Source organism: Aythya fuligula, chromosome Z (genome assembly GCF_009819795.1).
Source record: "Aythya fuligula isolate bAytFul2 chromosome Z, bAytFul2.pri, whole genome shotgun sequence".
NCBI classification, from domain to species: domain Eukaryota; kingdom Metazoa; phylum Chordata; class Aves; order Anseriformes; family Anatidae; genus Aythya; species Aythya fuligula.
In genome coordinates, this window is record NC_045593.1 from 31,970,699 (window position 1) to 31,990,649 (window position 19,951).

At 33.4% G+C, this 19,951-nt stretch overlaps 1 protein-coding gene across 43 annotated transcripts in view; it reads right to left on the reverse strand.

The window, feature by feature from the left end:
- PTPRD (protein tyrosine phosphatase receptor type D) overlaps positions 1-19,951 on the reverse strand; it is a 408,570-nt gene that overhangs the window by 225,644 nt on the left and 162,975 nt on the right. For 25 of the 43 annotated variants that reach the window (XM_032206666.1, XM_032206669.1, XM_032206656.1 and 22 more), the window contains exons 3-4: positions 16,462-16,607; positions 12,044-12,185 (exon numbers count right to left, since the gene is read on the reverse strand). In XM_032206666.1, coding sequence (XP_032062557.1) covers positions 12,044-12,185; positions 16,462-16,607 — 288 coding nt within the window. Of the gene's footprint in view, positions 1-12,043; positions 12,186-16,458; positions 16,608-19,951 lie in introns of all 43 variants that reach the window. The other 18 variants (XM_032206648.1, XM_032206638.1, XM_032206630.1 and 15 more) reach the window with 1 other exon arrangement.

A 19,951-nucleotide genomic window follows, 5' to 3' on the forward strand; every position in this document is an offset into this window, starting at 1 on the left:
TAGCAAATCATTCCTCAATTTATTCCATTCTCAGAGCTGTTTTTGAAGGTGTGATGAACCTCATAATTCCCAAAATATGTCCTTTAACGTCACAGCTGATGATGTGTTTGCTCTTTCCCTTATACCTTCTGTAACTTGTAGTCAGCTACCCGTATATTATCAAAACATTGGCATTTGAGAGAATGTTATTATTTTTGTTGATCTTCCTGCACTACCTTGATAAAATATGGTATCATGTTATATTATACTATACTATGTAAAAATGGCAGCATCAGCATCTTTTTGTACATTGTACAAAATTTTTAGTACAGGTAACTTTAATTATAAATAGAAAGAAAGAAAAAAACTTAAGTGCAACATGAAGACTGTAATCTATTTTCCATCAGAAAAGACTTCTAAAAGATATCTCTTTCTGTCTCCTTGTCGTTACTTCATTCTTCCTTCATCAGCAATCTGTGCAATAAATCAAGTCTTGTGATCTTCTCCTTTACTAAACAGTTTAATTTTACAGGCCACAAAAAGAATCAAAGACATCCGCCTCAAAGACAGATCAGACCTTTATATGTAAAACTTATCGATCTCTATGCAAATGTGACTACTTACCTATTTAGCCACCTAACCAATTCAGACATTTTGAAATTTAATTTTTTAAAACATAGAAATGAAGTCTCCATGAAATGATGATATAACAGTGCCTTAGAAAAGGCACTATTAAACGTTGAGATAGCAGGAAAACAAAAAGTTAGGGCAATAGTGGTGAACCTCAGAGCCAACTGATATAGTGAAGAGTGTTTTGTACTCTTTAGAGTGATTGTTGATTTTTAAGATCAATGAAGTTGATGGCTGATTTTGTTTTTCTGCTGTCTACGCCAAAGTTATTGCTAGGAAAAATCAGATATATGGAACAAGGAGCTGAAAGTTCTCTGGTAAAGGGAAAATTAATTTTATTGTATGCCCTTAATAAAAATTGACTGAAGTTTATCCAGTGTAATTACTTATGCTAAAATTTAAAATTTTAAAACACATAGAAATGAAGTCTCTCTCCTCTCACCATAAACTTAACAAATTGTCATTCAAAGCAGTAGAAAATGCTGTTCATTTTGGTTGGCTCTACGTTTCAGCACTGCTGCCACATAACGCTCAAAATCTAGATTTCATGGCTGTATATATATATATATATATGTATTAATCATGATGGCTACATCAGTTTCAATAGGGTTCATAACAGATTCAGTTTTCTTTCTTCTTTCATGAAATATGATGCTGTGGGTCCCACAGCAACCACAGCATAAGAAAGACATTGACCTGCTAAAGCAAGTCCAGAGAAGGGCCACAAAGATGATCAAAGGGCTGGAGCACCTCTCCTACAAAGATAGGGTGAGGGCTTGTTCTGCCTGGAGAAGAGGAGGAGACCTTACAGCAGACTTCCGGTACCTAAAGGGGACCTATGGAAAAGCTGGGGAGGAACACTACATTTAGAACGTGAAAATTAGGTCACTATTTAAGGATGCTTACAAAGTCCCTTTAGTTTAGGCAACTCAACAACATCAACAAAAACATGAGCATCTCACATTAAGCCCTATCCTCTACTGTCTCAGTATTTAAGCAAAACAAACAACATTAATCGCCCATGCCCAAATAAACAGAATTTCAAAATATCATAGTATGCCTTAAAAACATGTAGAAAGTACACAGCGTTTGTCAGAGAAACTACCAATAAGCTTATTTTTATGTTTCTAGTTATGAAAAATGTGAATGGTAGAGCCTGAGATTTTTTCTGCTTGTTTCTTTGTTTATGACATTTTGCAACTAACTACCTAATTCATTATATGACTGATCTGAAGTCTAGCTAAGAAGACAGTTTTCTCACTGACTGCAGCATACTCAGTTCAGTCCTCTGCCTGCTGTATGAAACATGCCACAACAACAAATGATTGCTTTTGGGTTTACTAATGTCTTTTCTACACTTGGCTTCATCTTCTTGCCATAAATCAAGTCCCAAGTGACAGTAGCTTTTTGAAGAAAAAAAAAAAAAATAAAAATCTGGCAACTTTTCAGCCTCTCAATTCACTTTCCTTGAAAGTCATTTTTCTGCAGGTATAATGAAGAGGATTCCCTAGATAATCTTCCTTATCTATACAGCCAAAAACCAAATAAATCTGTGTGTGAACATTAAGATAGAGGATGTCTACACAGATTGGTTTATCTTAGTAACTAGGCTGATAATGCCATCTAAGACAAGTTGATATATTTTATTAAAATAAATTACATGGTTCCAGGGAGACCTTACAGTAACCTTCCAGTACCTAAAGAGGGCCTACAGGAAAGACTCTCTCAGGGAGTATAGTCATAGGACAAGGAATAAGGGTTTCCAACTAAAAAACGGTAGATTTAGATTAGACATTAGAAAGAAATTCTTTACTATGAGGGTGGTAAGGCACTGGAACAAGTTGCCCAGCGAATTTGTGGTTGGATGTGGATTTGAGCAACCTGGTCTAGTGGAAGGTGACCTTGCCCATGGCAGAGGGATTTGAACTAGATGATCTTTAGGCTCTCTTCCAACTCAAACCATTCTATGATTCTCTGTTTCTATGATTTTGTTTTGCTGTTGTTATCTTAGGTATGTCCTGGCACTGTATGTCACAAGATGCATTCAATATAATATAGGTGCTAAAATGTCACTAACTTTTTAAATTATAGCAGATCCTCTGTGGTATTTTTTTACAGAAAAAACATTTTTAATGGAATAATTTAAGTCATGCTGAATTTAAGTAACACTTTTGCACATGATTTACCTGTTTCTAAGGGAAGATGAAGAAATTCCATTACTACTGAACCAGTAAATGGTAACTTTATTAACATATCTTTGCTAAGATTCTGAGATAAATGGGACAGTAGCAAGTCAGCAGCAGAATTACATATCAGTTTACAGCAAGTACTGTAATACCTGGAGTGAAATGTATAACAGGATTTTGTATCATGTGTACATCTGAGCATTCATAGAAGTTTTTTACATCTCCGTGAAACCACTTAACTCACAGTTCTTTCAGCATTTTACCATATTAGTGCAAAGAAACTCCCTTTGCTTTGTTGAATCAATTAAAAGTTGTTAGTTCAGAATTTGTTTATTACTAGTGCTAGCAATCAAAATATGCATGTTTTACATGATCCATTGAATGTCACCTTCCTTTTAATGCTTATATGTTTGCCCAGAATATGTTAAATATTTTTTGGCATGTATTCTTCTCTTTTATTTTTTTGCTTCCTATGACAAGTCACTCCAAACTTAACAATCACAGCAATAAATACTATTTTCAAACCTATTGCCAGGCTAACGAAGCTGAAATATTGCATAACGTTTCTTTAATTTTTAAATTACATTTTCAGATATACATGAGAAAGCTTTATCACTAGGCTTTTCCTGTATTTGAAGATTAGCACTTATTGCATTAAAATGAATTTAATTTTGTTACATCAGTACTATAGTCTCAACCTTGTCCTACATTTCAGTACACATTTCTGTCATCCTAATGGTGTACTTGATAAAAAACAAGCATTCACAGAAGCCAGTAGCCTGGAAAGCTAAAGATGGACCTTCTATATGAATGTCTTTTTTTTTTTTTAGTAATTGTCTTGGTTTTATTATGCTCTATTAGGCATTTCATATAAATATTTACTATGACAACAATTAAGTTGAAACCTACCAAGCTGCTACCACCAGCAGTTACTTACAGATAATGTTGACACTGTCTGAGGTTGAGAAACTAATCATTGTGTCATCCCCTCAAACAATCTCTAGAACTTTTTTTTTTGTTTTGTTATTGGATTTTTTTTTTTTTTTCAGTCAATATAGAATATTGACATCAAAACATTCCCTGGAATTGTGGTATGAATTTTACCTTCATATGGTGCAGTAATGACAATTACATTGCTACTAAATATCATAAGGGTGTGTTGAATTGAGTGGGTAGAACTGAGGCCACAGATTACAACTACAACATGGAATATGGCATTTGGCATTAAGTTAATGCCAGTGGTTTGATTAAGGCCTTGACTTCAGTCAAGGCAGTGGTTTCTGGCCACTGCCAGAAACGATGAAAGCTTGCATAATCTTAAACCCCAATACAGATCCAATAGGACTCTCTAAACGAGGGCGAGGACCTTGAACATATGTGTAATAGTAATCTCAGGAAAAGTGAGTGCATTCTAAGAATTTTGGTGTCAAATATATATATATAGTATAGTACTTATTTGTATATCAATTAAGATATACAAATGGTTAATTATTAACTACTCATCCTAAAATTGAATTATTTAAATTGACTTACCTTATAGACAGATAGAAAATGAAAAATAGTTAGTTTTTCTTATTTATGTGTACAGACACATAATTTTGCAATACATGGAAATCATGAACAGAATACTAAAAAACCTATCCTCATGCAGAACAGCTAGCAGTTGTGCATGTAGTTAATCCTCCGCCTTTTCCTGTGTAGAAATTCATAACATTCATGTTATGAATTCATAACATTCATAACATCATGTCTGTGAATGTTTGTATATGGGTCCGTCTTTGAGGAAACAGATCAAAATGGTAACCCATTGTTTACAGCAGCTCATGGCTTTTCAGAGAAAGATTTTATTTTAATTTGATCCAATTCATTGTTACATGTTTTAATACTGGTTCTGCAAGGGTAGACTGGAAGAGGAAATATTCCTCTTCCGCCTCGTAATTCTTTGTTCTCAATGCTACATGTTCCTGACTGATTTCTGGTGATTATGGGACTGTCTAGGAAAAGGGGTGAATCATTGTACATATCAGTGAGTGGTAAAAACATATAAAACAAATGTGTTTTAAAATAATTTGCTCAGGATGGCTTAGTTTGTGTTTTCGAAGCGGCTGACATATTTCCTTTTTATCAAAGATGTCTATGACACTATATGAAGTTATTATACACAAGAGTGGGAAAACCCAGATGGGAGTCATGTTAAAATTAGTCATTGAACTGTTGCCTGAAAGTATTTAACAGGTGTACATTCTTAGCCAAAACTGTCTGGTGAAGAATTATTTCAAGCTAAATAAAACTGCCCTCCTTTGTCTGGTATTATTTCAATTCCTCTTCTTAGATCACAACAACTGTCAGATCCCTGAAAAACATCCACAAGCTTTTTTTTTTTTTTTTTTTTTTTTTTTTTTTTAATGTGTATTACAGATATATAGCCAGCTGACAGATTTCAAAACAATGTTTCTTGTCTTAGGACCATCCACACTGCCTTGCAAATATCAGGTATTAATCGTTTTCTACAACTGTTAATATTTCAAAAATTAAAATTGATCCTGTGAATATGTACAAATGCATGAAACTGAACTAGTTAATTTTATGCCTATTGTACATAAAACATAAACTTGAGTGGATGAAATCCAGTGAAAGATGAAATTCAGTGAGGAACAGCAGGAAGAGAAAACAAAAACAAAACAAACAAAAAAACAAAACAAAACAAAACAGAAGACCTTTACAAAGGCATACCCATAGCTGTTATTACTAGTTGGTAGCAGGAAAAGTTCTTTTGTGTATTTTCATCATGCTAATAAATCTATATGACCAATCATGTTCAAAAAAAATATGTAGGTTAACAAAGAACTGAAACTTCAAGATAAAACAATATTTTCAAGATAAAACAATATTGTTTATAGGAAATAAAGTTAGGACAAATGTTTCAAAATGTTCTCATGGCTATGGATGAATACCTTTTTAAAACATCTTAAAAGGTCTTATTAATTGTCCAGACTATTAATTTTCTAAAATAATTACTCATCATTGAAATTCTTGAATACAAGGTATTGACTATTTGACTACCAGTATTGATATTTACAATCAAGAAATTTGATATTAATTACTTTTTTTTTTTTTTTAAGTGACTGCTCTGCGTTTTAGAAGCAGCTTTCTGACTTAAAGCTTTAGCTTTATATTGTAAGAGGTTCTTTATAATAACATGGTGTGCAAAAAAAAGGAAAATATGTAGTTAGTACAAAATCAAAATTGACACTGCTACTAGTGCTACTACTACTATTACTTCTACTATTAAAGTGCTACCAAGCTATTATAAAAGTGCTGCAAAAATATGTTTGATAAATTTTCCATCTAGGAAATAGATGGAAATTGGCAGGAGAGGTACAAAAAGGTATTAACTATTAAAATCATAAGATTAGGCATTAACCAGAAAATCAGAAAACCTACAGCAACTATGCAGTCATTTTCATTTGTTTTAAATGACTATAAACAGCAGGTTTATAAAGAATGACACAAAAGTCCACAACAGATAATTGAAATCACTAATGTCAAATATACATACCTAGAAATTGAACTCAATACCTTGCATCACATATTTATAGTAATAGGCTCTTATAAGTTTACTGTTTTTTACAGAATTTGTAAAGTGCAGTACTTTCTCAACCGTTACCATTAGTCACCACTATGTCCCTATACTAGAAAGGAACTGAAAACACACATATACGTTATAAGTCAGCAATGGGAAATGGATTATGCATTTCAAAATATATTTTATATATTCTGACTAATTGGTTAAAACACCTGGCCATGCCCATCTTTATAGAGATGGTAAGTCATTAAGTGTTTCAAATTATGCTGTATGGAAGGCAAGTGTTTTTGTTTGCCCTACCTACATTCCCATACCCATAGAAAAGATTTGAAAATAGTTTATAAAGTTACATCTAAATATTCCTAGTGCTCTACTACTTTCTTAGCCATTTCAAGGAATCTGCATGCTATTCAATATTTTTTTTCACTCTTTTTTCCTTTTTTTTTTTTTTTTTTTTTTTTTTTAAATTTAAGTTGTATTGGCTACCTTTCTGTTTGTTTCACTTTTTCTCAAAATCCTTTTGTGTGAGTGTCAAGCAGATGTGTTTTGTTACTTAATCTTCCTTGCTCAGTTCCTCAGGAGAGACTTTATAACTTAAATTGCAAAGTACTATTTTCACAGCAGGAACAACAGTCTTCCTCTTCAAAAAGAGGCATAATAAAAATAGAACTGTAATGAACATGTGGGGACTGTTAGTGTTAGGTCAGAGGTTGGACTCGATGATCTTGAGGTCTCTTCCAACCTAGAAATTCTGTGATTCTGTGTGCTAATTCTAGTCAAAAGGTGACTGTATGTAATCTGTATCGTGCTCACTGAAAGTTGAGGAAGTTTGGGAAACTCCTTTGGCTCCACATGCAACATATGTTTGAGATAAACATCTTTCCAGTGTATGAAGTTATTACATAGGTATTTTCTTGCTTTCCCTGTTAGTCTTTATTTTACTTTCAATGGTCTGTCCTACCAGCAGCCCCCCTGGCAACAATCATTATGACTACACAGTGAACAGTCAAGTCAGGTAAACATTGGTATACAAAGCTTATACAGCTCTAGCTGGAACATGAACTAATTTTTCCTACCAGGCAGCTAATACCCCGAATATGTATAGTTCTTCCTCCCATTTGTCTAGAAATGAGAGACATCCCACAGTGCATTTTTGAACACTACAGCCGTGCCACTCCATTTGTCTAATTTCCATGCCCTCAAAGATAGCTGTCCCAGATGACAGATTACTTTAGAATAGTTCCTTCTCGTTTCAGTACTACTGGGTACAGTGAAAATACAGAAATGAGCTTCTATTATCATGGAATCTGTTGCTGGCAGCAGAAATAAAAAATGTACCTTGGATGCATTTTTTAATAGCATGGAAATGTTTATTTGACTTCTGAGAGTGTAATAAACATCATCTCTCTCAGTTATCTGTACCTCAATCTCTTTGTGTATGAATAGACAGGGAAACGCTTACAGTTCAGTAAATATTTCACTTTTTATTTTTTGCAGTAATGACTGTTTGACATTAAATCAATCACTTTCTAAAGTGCATAAGAGAGGAATATCTGCCCTAGGCACTTCCCATTTACTTTAATTCTTCCTTCCTTATACAGTGCCTGCTTCACAAAAATTCTCTACATTAGTAATTTTACTATTATCACAATACAATCAACAATAATAGAGAAAATAGTGGGCTCAGAAAACAACCTACTTTTTTTTTTTTTTTTTTAATATACTATGTAGTCTCTCTCTTTACTTTTCAGATAATAAGCAAAAAGCAAAACAAATACCTAGGTATTCAGCTCTACTGTGCCTTCTCCACCACTGCTTAAAACCTGCACTACTCTGTGTTGCAAACATCTACTATCTGAGAAGGCAGCTGAAATTAAAATGCTTGGGGTCCACATGGTCATGGCAGAATTTCAGCTAGGAATGATAATAAGAATTCACTTTAAAAATCAAAACAAAACAAACAAACAAACAAACACAAAACAGTATTTCTTAAAATTAACATAATGGCAGTGTTGCTGATTTCTTGACTACAGCAGGACAGGGAGGTACCCTTCCTTTCGAATTTATATTTTTGCATGTGATACTTGCCAGAATGTCTATAGCCATTAAAAATGTCTGTTATCCACCATTTGCAAGTCCAAAAAACACTATTACATGACTTTAAAAAGAAAAAGGACAGACAAACAAAAGGAAAGCCATTCTATCTGTAACGTCTGCAGAGTATGGGAAGATACTACCACTTTATTGTTTTCCATAGCCAATTGAACACTGATAATGTTGAATGAATACATCAAAATATTGTTCCAGTCATATGGTTCTCAATATGAATTTTGAAAACAAAGGCCTCCAAAAGAAATATATAGACCCTTCTTGTCTGGAAGGAGGCTTATCCTTAAAAGCCTTACTTTCTGTGAGATGAGCATTTTCATGTAAGTGAATGTGTCCTGGAAAGCAGTTGCCTACCTTATATAAAGAAAAACAAAACAAAACAAACGAGCAAACAAAATAGTTTTAATTTATCTAAGGCTCTTAGTCCAGGCAGTCACTATATTCATCCTAGCAAGTAAAAGTTTTTCTTGCGTTCTTATTTATTCTGGTAACAGAAAAAGTCCTAACCCTTTGGCTCTGCTATGCACGAACCTAATGAAACTAGGTAATAGTTGTAGTGAATGAAACTGCTGTTACAATATACTTCCAAAGAGAGAAAAATGTCAAGTTTGGCTCTAAAATACGTATTTATTGGCAAAAATATTTCTGTTCTGTCATGGTAAAATGTTTTATAGGCTACCCAGTTAAAATGGATTAAATTAAAACGAAACAAAACAAAAATGCATATAGGTGGATATTTTAACTCCTAGAAATACCCTAATTTCATCAACCTCACATATTAGGATGGCAGTGCTTGTGGGTTAACTGTGGGTTAACTCAGACTTCCTCTCCAAGATTTCCTTTTGTGCAAGACTGAGCACAAATGCCAACTTGGGTCTGTGATAGCACCTTTACAGAAAGATTTGAAAAACACAGAAGTTAATGTGTGTATCTTCTGCAATCCAGAGTCATACATACTCTGATGAGTAAAGTGTAAGTGGACCACAGATGCAACTCACTCCAATCTGTTTGGCATTGGATTATATCAGTTAAATCCTTTTCACACCTTTATTGTGTGTTTATTCCTACAGCAGCTATGAGCAGAGCAAATACTCTTTCGCATAAAGACATAATCAGTTGGAGTTTCTTCCACAAGGCTAGTTTTGAAGACTGTACAACACAAAGATTTGTGAAAGATTGCAAAGTAGGTTATAACAAAATTACTTATCTTCTAGGTTAGTATACGTAGGACTGAATAATCATTTGTCATGGAAATCAACAGAGTCACTGTATTTAAAGCACCTCAGAATTTTAACCCTGACAAAATTTCCTTACAATGGGATGCTACTCTGTACGGTTCTTACTTTTCTCTGTAATTCCTTTTTTTTTTTTTTTAATTTCTCTGTTATTCCTTTTTCTGAATCTACAGTCTCAGTATGTTCATGAGCTCTTGCATATTCTCAGTTTCATATTCAATACCTAAACATATTCCTGAGGCCAAAATATATTACATCTGTTGCAAAAGCCATAAGTATCGTGGCTGGAAACAACACATATTCTTCCAGATTTCATACATTTTAATTAGACAATCAACCTGTAATTAATTTAAATTTAAATTGACTTAAATATTTATCCTCACAAATAATAGCATTCAGTTTTTGTTCATCTGGTATTTGCATATGCATATAATAATGAACTTTTTCATACAGAATCTAATGCTAGTATTGTAAATAGCAATGAGATATCTGAGAAAGAAATAAGTAGCAAAGACCACATATGCCTTACAATTAAATAATCAACAGGTGTAGCAAAGAAACAGATCTACAGTCAGTTGGTGTTGACAATCTGCCTTTTCCAACCTTTACAGCCCTCAATAGAGATGAATGCTGTTACTTCTTTTCTACAAACCTCAACATGAGAATTTTTCTTCATTTAGGATAATATAAAAAAAAAAAACTTGCTTGCACATTTCAAGACCAGAGAGTCTTGTAAATACATTTCATGAAATTCTGAAAGCAAAGAAAACTTCTTCCATCTGGGTTTCCTAATTGTATTATTATTATTATTATTAATAATTATTCCTTCTCTCTTTTTGCATCTCTTTTTAATTTACCGAACTTTTAATGCAGTATGAAAATATAGTTTTATGTTCATTTTAAACTGCATGGAAGCTGCACATAAACAATGTTTTCTTTATTCAAAACAATGAAGGGAAAAATGCATCTCAGAAAGTTAGGAACAAATCCATGATGCTGAACCTAATTATCAGTCTTCCCATTTTCGCTGTCTATGCCAAGAATAGTTTTTTAAAAGATAACAGAACAAACAATCTTGGCATTAGAGAGAACAACTTTAAATATTAAAAAGATTTGTTTACAACAGACTACCTCTAGGAAGTGTGTATTGTTGTTCTTTGACTCCAAAAGTAACACCAGGATTATCCACAGTGACGGAAACAGTTAATAGAAGTATAGAAATATATATTTATACATAGAGAGAGAGAGAGAGAGAAATCCAAACTCCAGAAAAAAAAAAAAAAAAAAAAGAGAGAAGAAGTCTTCTTGTCTCCATAAGTTTGTTGGGACAGAAGGAACAAAAAGAAAATGTGTTTAAACCGTTCAAAAAAGTTCTCTAAATTCTGTCAAGCAGACATCATCAGTTCATGTAAACAGGCCCTTAGCAGTTATTTCTGCAAAACAAATAATGCAATGTGATATCATAATGCAAAACAGTAATCTTCAGCTGTAAAAGCACCCCTCCAAACTGAAGAGTGATATTTCATAAAGTGTCTACAAATCCAGTTTCCATTTATCTCCAGCAGACAGAATGAAGCATTCAGGTCATTTGACTACTAGCACTTACTACTATACGAAGTACTTACAAAATGATAAGAAGTACTACTAGACAACAGTCTTGGAAGAACATATATATCCTCACCCCTGCAGGACAATGAAAAAAATGAATTTTCCTTTCCTATATTCAAAAAATTATTGCCAAAATAGAAAGGTAGTTCTACCTGAAAAAATAGTTCAGGTAACATGTATATTTGAAATTGAAAAAGTCCTCCCCCTCTCCTACCCCCTCTTTTTTTTTTTTTTTTTTTTTCTTTTGGTTTTATATGTGATAGCTTGGGGGAAAAACTTTATAGCTGTTTAATTAATCTCATCTAAATACTGTTCACGTAATTTTTCAAGGTCACTGTTAATTGGACAAATTTCAGTATAAATGCTGATCATACAAAGCTAAGCTACCCAGAGCACCACTAAAATGTAGATCAGATGCATTCATAAAACATTGTTTTTCATTCAGTAATTAATGTATGTAACCAGTTATGCACAAGACATTCCCGTTTTACTTTTTTTCTTCAGTCCACTCTGTCATACCCACATTACCAGTCTATGGTCAAAAATTGAGTATATAAGGTACTCAAGTGTTATGTGAAATAGTTATTATTTAACAGCATTAGAATTATAATAACACCCATATGAAAACAACTTCAATTAATTTTCTTGGAGTGAAACCTCCCTTTTACAATGATCTAAGAATAAGTTAGCTATGTTGAAAAAGAACTTACCACGTAAAACAGTGAGTCTTGTGGACACACTTATTTCACCAACACTGTTAGAAGCCACACACTCATAAATAGCTTCATCTCGTGGTGTGCGCAGTGGTTGTATTCTGAGAACTGATCCAGATCCATCATCAAATTCTATTACCTATAGAAGGAAACAACAGCTGTCACAGATGTTGTTACAAATGCCTATCCCTCCATTAATCTGTGCATGACCTGTCAGTATTTGTGACATGAGAGCCAGGTTCATTTTTCAAATATATGTACAAATTCAACAAAGGTGTGAATATGGGCAATGCTGTGTAACATACACTGCTCTTCAGTAAACATTCAATAGCTACTCCAAGAGAGTTTCAAGAAAGGACAGGACAAAAAAAAAAAAAAAACAACAAACAAGCGAACAAAAAAAATCCAGATGTATTCTGTAATTTAATGCTCTTTTATCCCAAAGTTGATCACCAGTCTCCCTCTATTATCTTATCTTCCGGCCTTTATATTTTTATGCCAGTTACATTAATTCGTACTACTGCAGGCTATATTCCCAACCTGCTCACAAAGTACATTTCACTTGTGAGCTCACAAGTGGAATAAGCTTGGCAATTTCTGAGCAGTTTAGCTATATATTCAGCCCAGAGAATGTGAGTAAATTTATCCAAAAAGTGCTCCAAAATTAGAACACATGTAGCAGTTAAAAGACTAAATAACAAGGCCAAATATTCAGGTTTAGTTTTGAAATTATAATATTTGTACAAGAAATATTCATCTTTACATGCAAAGTATGAAATTATTTCCTTCATGTTTTGCAGTCACGATCACATCAGATTTTGGTGAGTGCTGCAACACTCCAGATGTTGGAAAAGGCTTCCCTATAATTAAATAATAATAGTAATCTATTTATTATTTTTTTCCCTTTAATTTCTTTGTCAGTAAAATAAGTTAGTACTCAGGTCAGTGGTACTTACCAAGACTTACTAATCTTGATATGACTAATATATGACTTACTAGTCTTTTTTTTTTTTAATTATTTTTACAAAATAATTAATTTATGGCTATAATCACACTTGATATGCACATTAAAAAAACAAAACAAAACAAAACAATACAATTTATATGCCTATTGGCATATATGTTTGAGTTGGTACAACATATTCAAATAATCCCTTAGATTTTTAGTCTTTTTGAAAGTATGAAAAAAGTACAGCGTTGGGAATTATGATTAATTTATCATGATTACCCCATTATTTTTCCATATTCATTATAGAAAATGCTCAGTTCTTATGAGTGGAAGAAGTCTAAATGGAAATATGAAAGTAATCTTTTCTCTTTTTTTCTGAGAAAAAAAACAGTTCTGTAGTCCAAGAAAATAGTAACTAGAATTCTTGATAAATTGATGTTTATGAATGAAAGGAAAATTTCACAGTCCTAAAAAGCATACAGACAGATTATTTGCATATAAAAATGACGGTATGGGATCCAAATAGTCCCAGTCATAACACTTAAAATTAATAATCATTCTTCTTTAAATACGAGTGCTGAATAATTCTAGCTGGATGACCAGCAAAAGCAATTGCAGCAGTTTGGATTGGGAAAATATTGCCAAATTTAAGTCTCAAGTCTGGTGTCTCCAAAATACACATCATAAAATAAATTTAGTTTTCCTGTGATAAATTCTCCACAGATAGTTAATTCCTCATACTCCCACACTACCTGAAGTAGATTAAAACACAATGAAACAAAACAAAACATTAAATAAATAAAAAAGCGAAACAGAACCACCCTCTTGCCACACACACAGAATGGTGTAATATTAATATTAAAAAAAAAAAAAAAAAAAACACTTTTTTTTCCCCTATTCTATCTCTCTTTAACTTCCTCTTAGCAAGGCATCTCAGTAACTTAAAGTTTATTTTTCTAATTTGTATAATCGAATTTATTTGAAGCAAGAGGAGAGAAAGAATCCTCCCATATCACATTCACTCATAGCATTTAAATGAATATATATAAGCAATATAAATGAAAAATTAAAGCAAAGTCCTACAAAGGGTTGTTTTAGCCTTTAATTTTAGGACTGGTGTGTCACACTCACCAACTGTTTGATCAATTATCAGTTTTAAGAATTATCCAGTGAGAAGAACATTATTCTATGATAACATTCTTCAAATAAAAACCTGTTCACTGTCAAGAGGAAGGGAATAAACAATTTGTTCTCATGTTACTAGATAAAACAATTACTTTGTACATTAAGTTCCAGCAAAAAGTTCAGATTAGACATGAGAAAAAATGTCAAGATTCACAATACTCCGTACAAGGCTATCAAGTTCATTTAAAAACTAACAGTCATAATAATAACAAATAATAAATAATTAATAATAATAATAAAAAATAATTAACCCTCAGTATCTCTGGGAAAGAAGATGGATTAGATAGCCACTTGAAATCTCTTCCAACTCTATCCATTAGGCTTCTATATAGACAAGTGGTCAGGTAAAACCTTTTCATGTTCTCTACTACTAAGCAATCAAACTCAGAGAAATACTCAAAACATTAATCTAATAAATACATAAATAAAAATAAACGTACCAGAAAAAAAAAGGAAAAAATCTCAGATTTTTCTTGTTTCCCAGAGATTCCTTATGTATTTTTTGAATCTCATTTCTGCCGTTACTCTGTTGTTATTCTGAGATTCTACAATGTGAATTAATGCTCTGATTTTTAATGGGAAATAAAAGTGCTTATAATGTTTATGTTCCATGTATTTTATTTGGATATTTTATAAGCATTCTGTTCAGGGGTTATAATAAAAAAAAATATTTATAATAAATAAAAATAAATAAAGTACTTGGCATGTGTTTTCTATTTCTTTGAAATACATTCCATCTTACCTGACTATACAGCTTGTTCTGTATTTCACTAAATGAATTTATTATTTATTTATTTATTGTGGTTGCATTCCAACATTTTAATGGAAATAAAACAGATGTATTTTTGCCTATTCTCCCTAAAACCAGGTATATAGACACACAGAAAACAATACATGAATCAAGTAAAACACCACATATTGAAAAATAAAACTCAGCCGCGGTAAACATGTACATGCCCAATCTTTCACTGTTTAAGAGTCAACTTGAATGAACATTTTGTGACCAGAATGGGATAAATTACGTAGATTTTATGATAACATTTCTATGTTAACCCCTGTATCCAAATACAGCTCTGCAAATATTCTGTAAGGAACAAATGGTTCCTGGCACTATCAGGTCACTTTTACGTTTGATTTAAATTATTTTTTTCATATTGCAGTAAATAAACAAGCAAATAACTATATAAGTTAATAAAGGGATTGATAGCTTTTGCATACTGCAAGTACTTCAAATATCTTTAAATTCATTTTGAACAAAAAGAAAAAAAAAGGAAAGAAGAAAATAGTCTATGCAAGGAATGCAATTCTTTTCTACTGGCACAAGTCTAAACTGAAACCCAGTGAAAGCAATATTCCCCAAAACTACTAACAATGAACACTGAAGACTTCAACATTCATTCAACATTTTATACATATATTTTAGATCACTCAAAAAATGTGTCACTGTTTTATACACCAATTAGTCATTTGCCAAACAGTTGTTTTCCTGATGCAAAAGTAGAGACATGTTAACAGTGAAAACAGTGAAGAGGCACTAGGAAAATTATACATTATCAGCCCCAGTTTGGTATCCATTATACATGCCTTCTCCCATTTTCTGAATTTGTTCTTCATGTTAAAGGTCATACAATATTTTATATCAATTCTTCCTGCCACTAAAAGAGGGAATATTATTAGTTGTTTTATTTCCCCAAAGAACCTGTATCCTTTGAACAGATTATCTTCACCGTTTCCTTTAATTGAAGGTTGTGGAAAGAGAGGAAACAGCTCTCTCTATAGCTTTTCCCAAGGATATTGTTAAGAAAAGAATCAAAAACAAACAACTTTTATATTTCCTCTGCAGCAGCAGGAAATATAATGTCCCTTTCATCTTTCTCTGCAACAGTGGTAAGCAATTGTGGCAGCAGAAGCCATAGTAGGCTAGGCCTGCTTGGTGCACACTGCCACAGACAGAGGTGGCTTACTCTCTGGGGACAATAATCACTGATCAAATAATTTTCCCCATCTCCTTTACAGAAAAGTTTGCAGGGTGAACTGAAGCATGCCAAGGCTCCCCATTTGGATCATGCTGGTTTAGAATGCAACAGCAGCAGTTTTCCCTTTAACAGTGCTATTTATAACTAGTTTGCAAAATGAAACCTGCACAAAACTGCTCCCACTATATTATTCCCAATGGTCATAGCTATTTTGTTTAATCACTGATAATAGAGCACATATGTTGCGATTTGAAGTGAGACTGGAATTTATGTTTTTCAGAGGAACAGAACAATGGACCTAATACCTCAAATCTCTGATTGCTGACTTTCTTTCCCTTTTTGTTCCAGACAATTTTAGGTCTTGGGTCTCCTGTGGCTTGACAGATGAATGAGGCGACTCCTCCAGAAACCCCTGTCTGGTCGACAGGTGTTCTTGTAAACTTTGGTGGTGCTAAAACAAATACACAAACAAACAAAAGCATTAATCTAAGCAGGACCCATGAAAAATAAGTTATGCCAAGACTTCAGAATGAAGAAAGGTATAAAATATTTTATTTCTTAGATAATAGCATTCACCTGCAAGAAAAAGCACTAAGAAATAACTAAAAGGTCAGGAAAGTACTTACAGATTTTACTAGTAAATTTATATTAAAATGGAAAATCTGATATCATCAAAATAGCAAGATCACACATTATATTTTATCACCAGTATAAATAAAAAATCCAATTTGTCTTCTCCTGTAAAATGAGCTCATCAATCAACTCAGATAAGATCATGATTCATGACTTGATGTTATGATCGCAGGATGTCATGAAAACAGGATCTCCACCTTTAGGCCATTAAAATCAGTTACATTTAGGAGAAATTCTATGAAACCATCTGTAAGTTTGCAGTGGGGAGGTAAATGCCTATGTATTAAGAGTCTATGCAGAAAGGATTATAAAAGAAGAGAGATATATGCATGGGCACAGTTTCAAATATAATTCCTGTTCATTCCCACATTATTCCACTCTGTCAAAATAAATAAATAAATTTACACATAAAATACAACTACTGCAGGAATAGAAGAGGACAGAGAACTGAAGAAATTTCAAAAGTAGGAAAGGACATTTTTATTAATTATTCTTTTACTTTCCTTTTCTGTAAAAACATAATTTAACTTAATTTATGGGACTTCTGGTAAAATAGAATTTTCAAACTTACACTGACATGAGACATGACTCCTGAAAAATCAATGTAAAAACTGAGATTTCTAACCATAGTTCAGAGATGTTGAAGAGTTTGTGTACATCATTCTCTTTCTGAGCTGAGCAGTTTTTAGCAATCCAGTATGCTTGAAGATGCTGATTTGAATGATATGAAATGAGTATTTAGGGTTATTAAATTATAAAACAAACAAATAACAAAAAGCCATGGGTATTGGCTTTGTGGTCTGTCTTCAGCTGTAAGCTGTTATATGTAGTTGCTCTACAGCAACTGCTGCAATTAATTTCTGCTGTCCTCTTCAACTTTCAACAGTCACTTTCTGTTCTCAGCCTCTCTGGTTGTTTTCACTGACCTCTCAGAACTGGCGGCTATGTACCTGTACTGTACTAGTTTTTGTTTCTGAGTTGCTGTTCTTCAGTTCTTATGTCTGCCTAACTGTTATTCTGCTGAACTGCCCGTTCCACAAGGCAAAAATTCTTGTCAGCATGTTTATTTAAATGTCAAAACCCCAGCAGGCTATAAGTGTATATGTATGTAACACTGGTGGAAATCTTGACATTATTTTGAATGCCAAGAAAATATGTTGTAGCCATTACTAAAAACCAAACTCAATATGCAATATTTTATGTTGCTACATTAAATATTATAGAATCATAGAAGGGCTTGGGATGGAAGGGATCTTAAAGATCATCTAATTCCAGCCCCACTGCTATGGACTGGGATGCCACTCACTAAATCAAGTTGTCCAGGTCTTTCTCCCATCTGGTCTTGAACACCTCCAGGGATGGGGCAATGCACAACCTTCACAATTACCTGATGCCTAACGTGCAACATACCACTAAAATATAAATAAAATAAAATAAAATAAAATAAAATAAAATAAAATAAAATAAAATAAAATAAAATAAAATAAAATAAAGTAAAACTGTTACAATTTGAGAATCCACACCCTTTCTTCTTAAATGGAAAGGTAAGACACAATTGCTATTGCTGTGTTTTCAACTTTCCAGAATGCTCAAACCTCCATAAACTACCTGCTGTGCTAATTTTGCCTACTGAACACTACGTATTCACTAAGAACAAACCTGAAAAAAGCGCTATAGCAAGTCTGAGCACAGCAAAACAGTGTGCCATCATTGCTGCTGTGGAGATAAAAAATCTCCAAATCCACAGTGAATTAAACACAGAGGTAGAGCAAAGAAACTAAAAATCCTTTCCCAACTCACAGGCTTTATTCTTGGACAACAGAAAAGACAGAAATATATTCTGATGAAGAGCATCTGGGTTTCACCATCTAGGGTTTCACCCAAACTCCTAGCCTTGAATTTTTGTCTACACATGTATTAACTTAGCTTTCTGATATGCAGAGACATGACTGAATCAAATATTCTCTGGCACAAATTGTGAATGTGTGTCATCAAGAAAAAACTGATACACTGTCATTCTCTTTTTATTCTTTTTGACATTTTGCAAATTCATTGTTTAACATCAAACCAATAAAAGAAAAACACAGCATGTGTAAGTTAATCAGCTCACAGACTCTTTAATTCCAAATATATGATTAATTTAATTCATACGTTTAATTCTAAATATATGATTCATTCAGAGACTGGCAAATTCAAAAACTCAACATAAATAAAATAACTTACTTCCTTAGAGATATTGTCCATTTTGGAAAATTTGCCAGTTTTGCCATGTATTACTAAGGTTAAGGAGAAAAACAATTCAGTTTAAAAACTATTCCTGAAACATCTGGCTTAACTATCCTGGGTTCAGGAGAACTTCAGATAATTTAACAACAAAGAAAATAAAAGCAATGAAAAACAATGAACAAAAAGTGTGACGAACTATGTTAAACCAGCTCTGGAAAACAACAAACAAACATATTCTACTACTAGGTTTTATGTCTATGCCAATCACCATGAATCATAGAATCATAGAATGGCTTGTCTTGGAAGGAAATTTTAAGATGATCTAACTCCAAAACCCCTGCCATAGACTGGGATGCCACCCACTAGATCAGGCCCCATCCAGCCTGACCTTGAACACTTCCAGGGATGGAGATTCCACAGCCTCTCTGGGCAACCTCTTCCAGTGCCTCACTACTGTTACAGTGAAAAATTTTCTCTTAATGTCTAGTCTAAATCTATCCTCTTTTGCTTTAAGAACATTCCCCCTTGTCCTATCATTATCTAATTGAGTAAAGAGTCCTCCATCCCTTTTATAAGCCCTCTTTAATGCCAAAATGAGGTCTCCCCAGAGCCTTCTCTTCTTTAGGCTGAACATTGCCTGCTCTCTCAGACTTTCTTCATAGGTGCTCCAGCCCTATGATCATCTTCGTGGCCATCCTCTGGACCCATTCTAACAGCTCCACATCCTTTTTGTGCTGGGGCCCCCAGGCCTGGATGTAGTACTCCAAGTGGGACCCCACAAGGGCAGAGTAGAAGAGGAGAACCACCTCTCTTGACCTGCTGGCCACCCTCCTGTTGTGGCAGGCCAGGATACAGTTGGCCTTCTGGGCTGCAGATTCGCACTGCTGGCTCATGTCAAGCTTTTTGTTCACCAGAATTCCCAAGTCTCTCTCCACA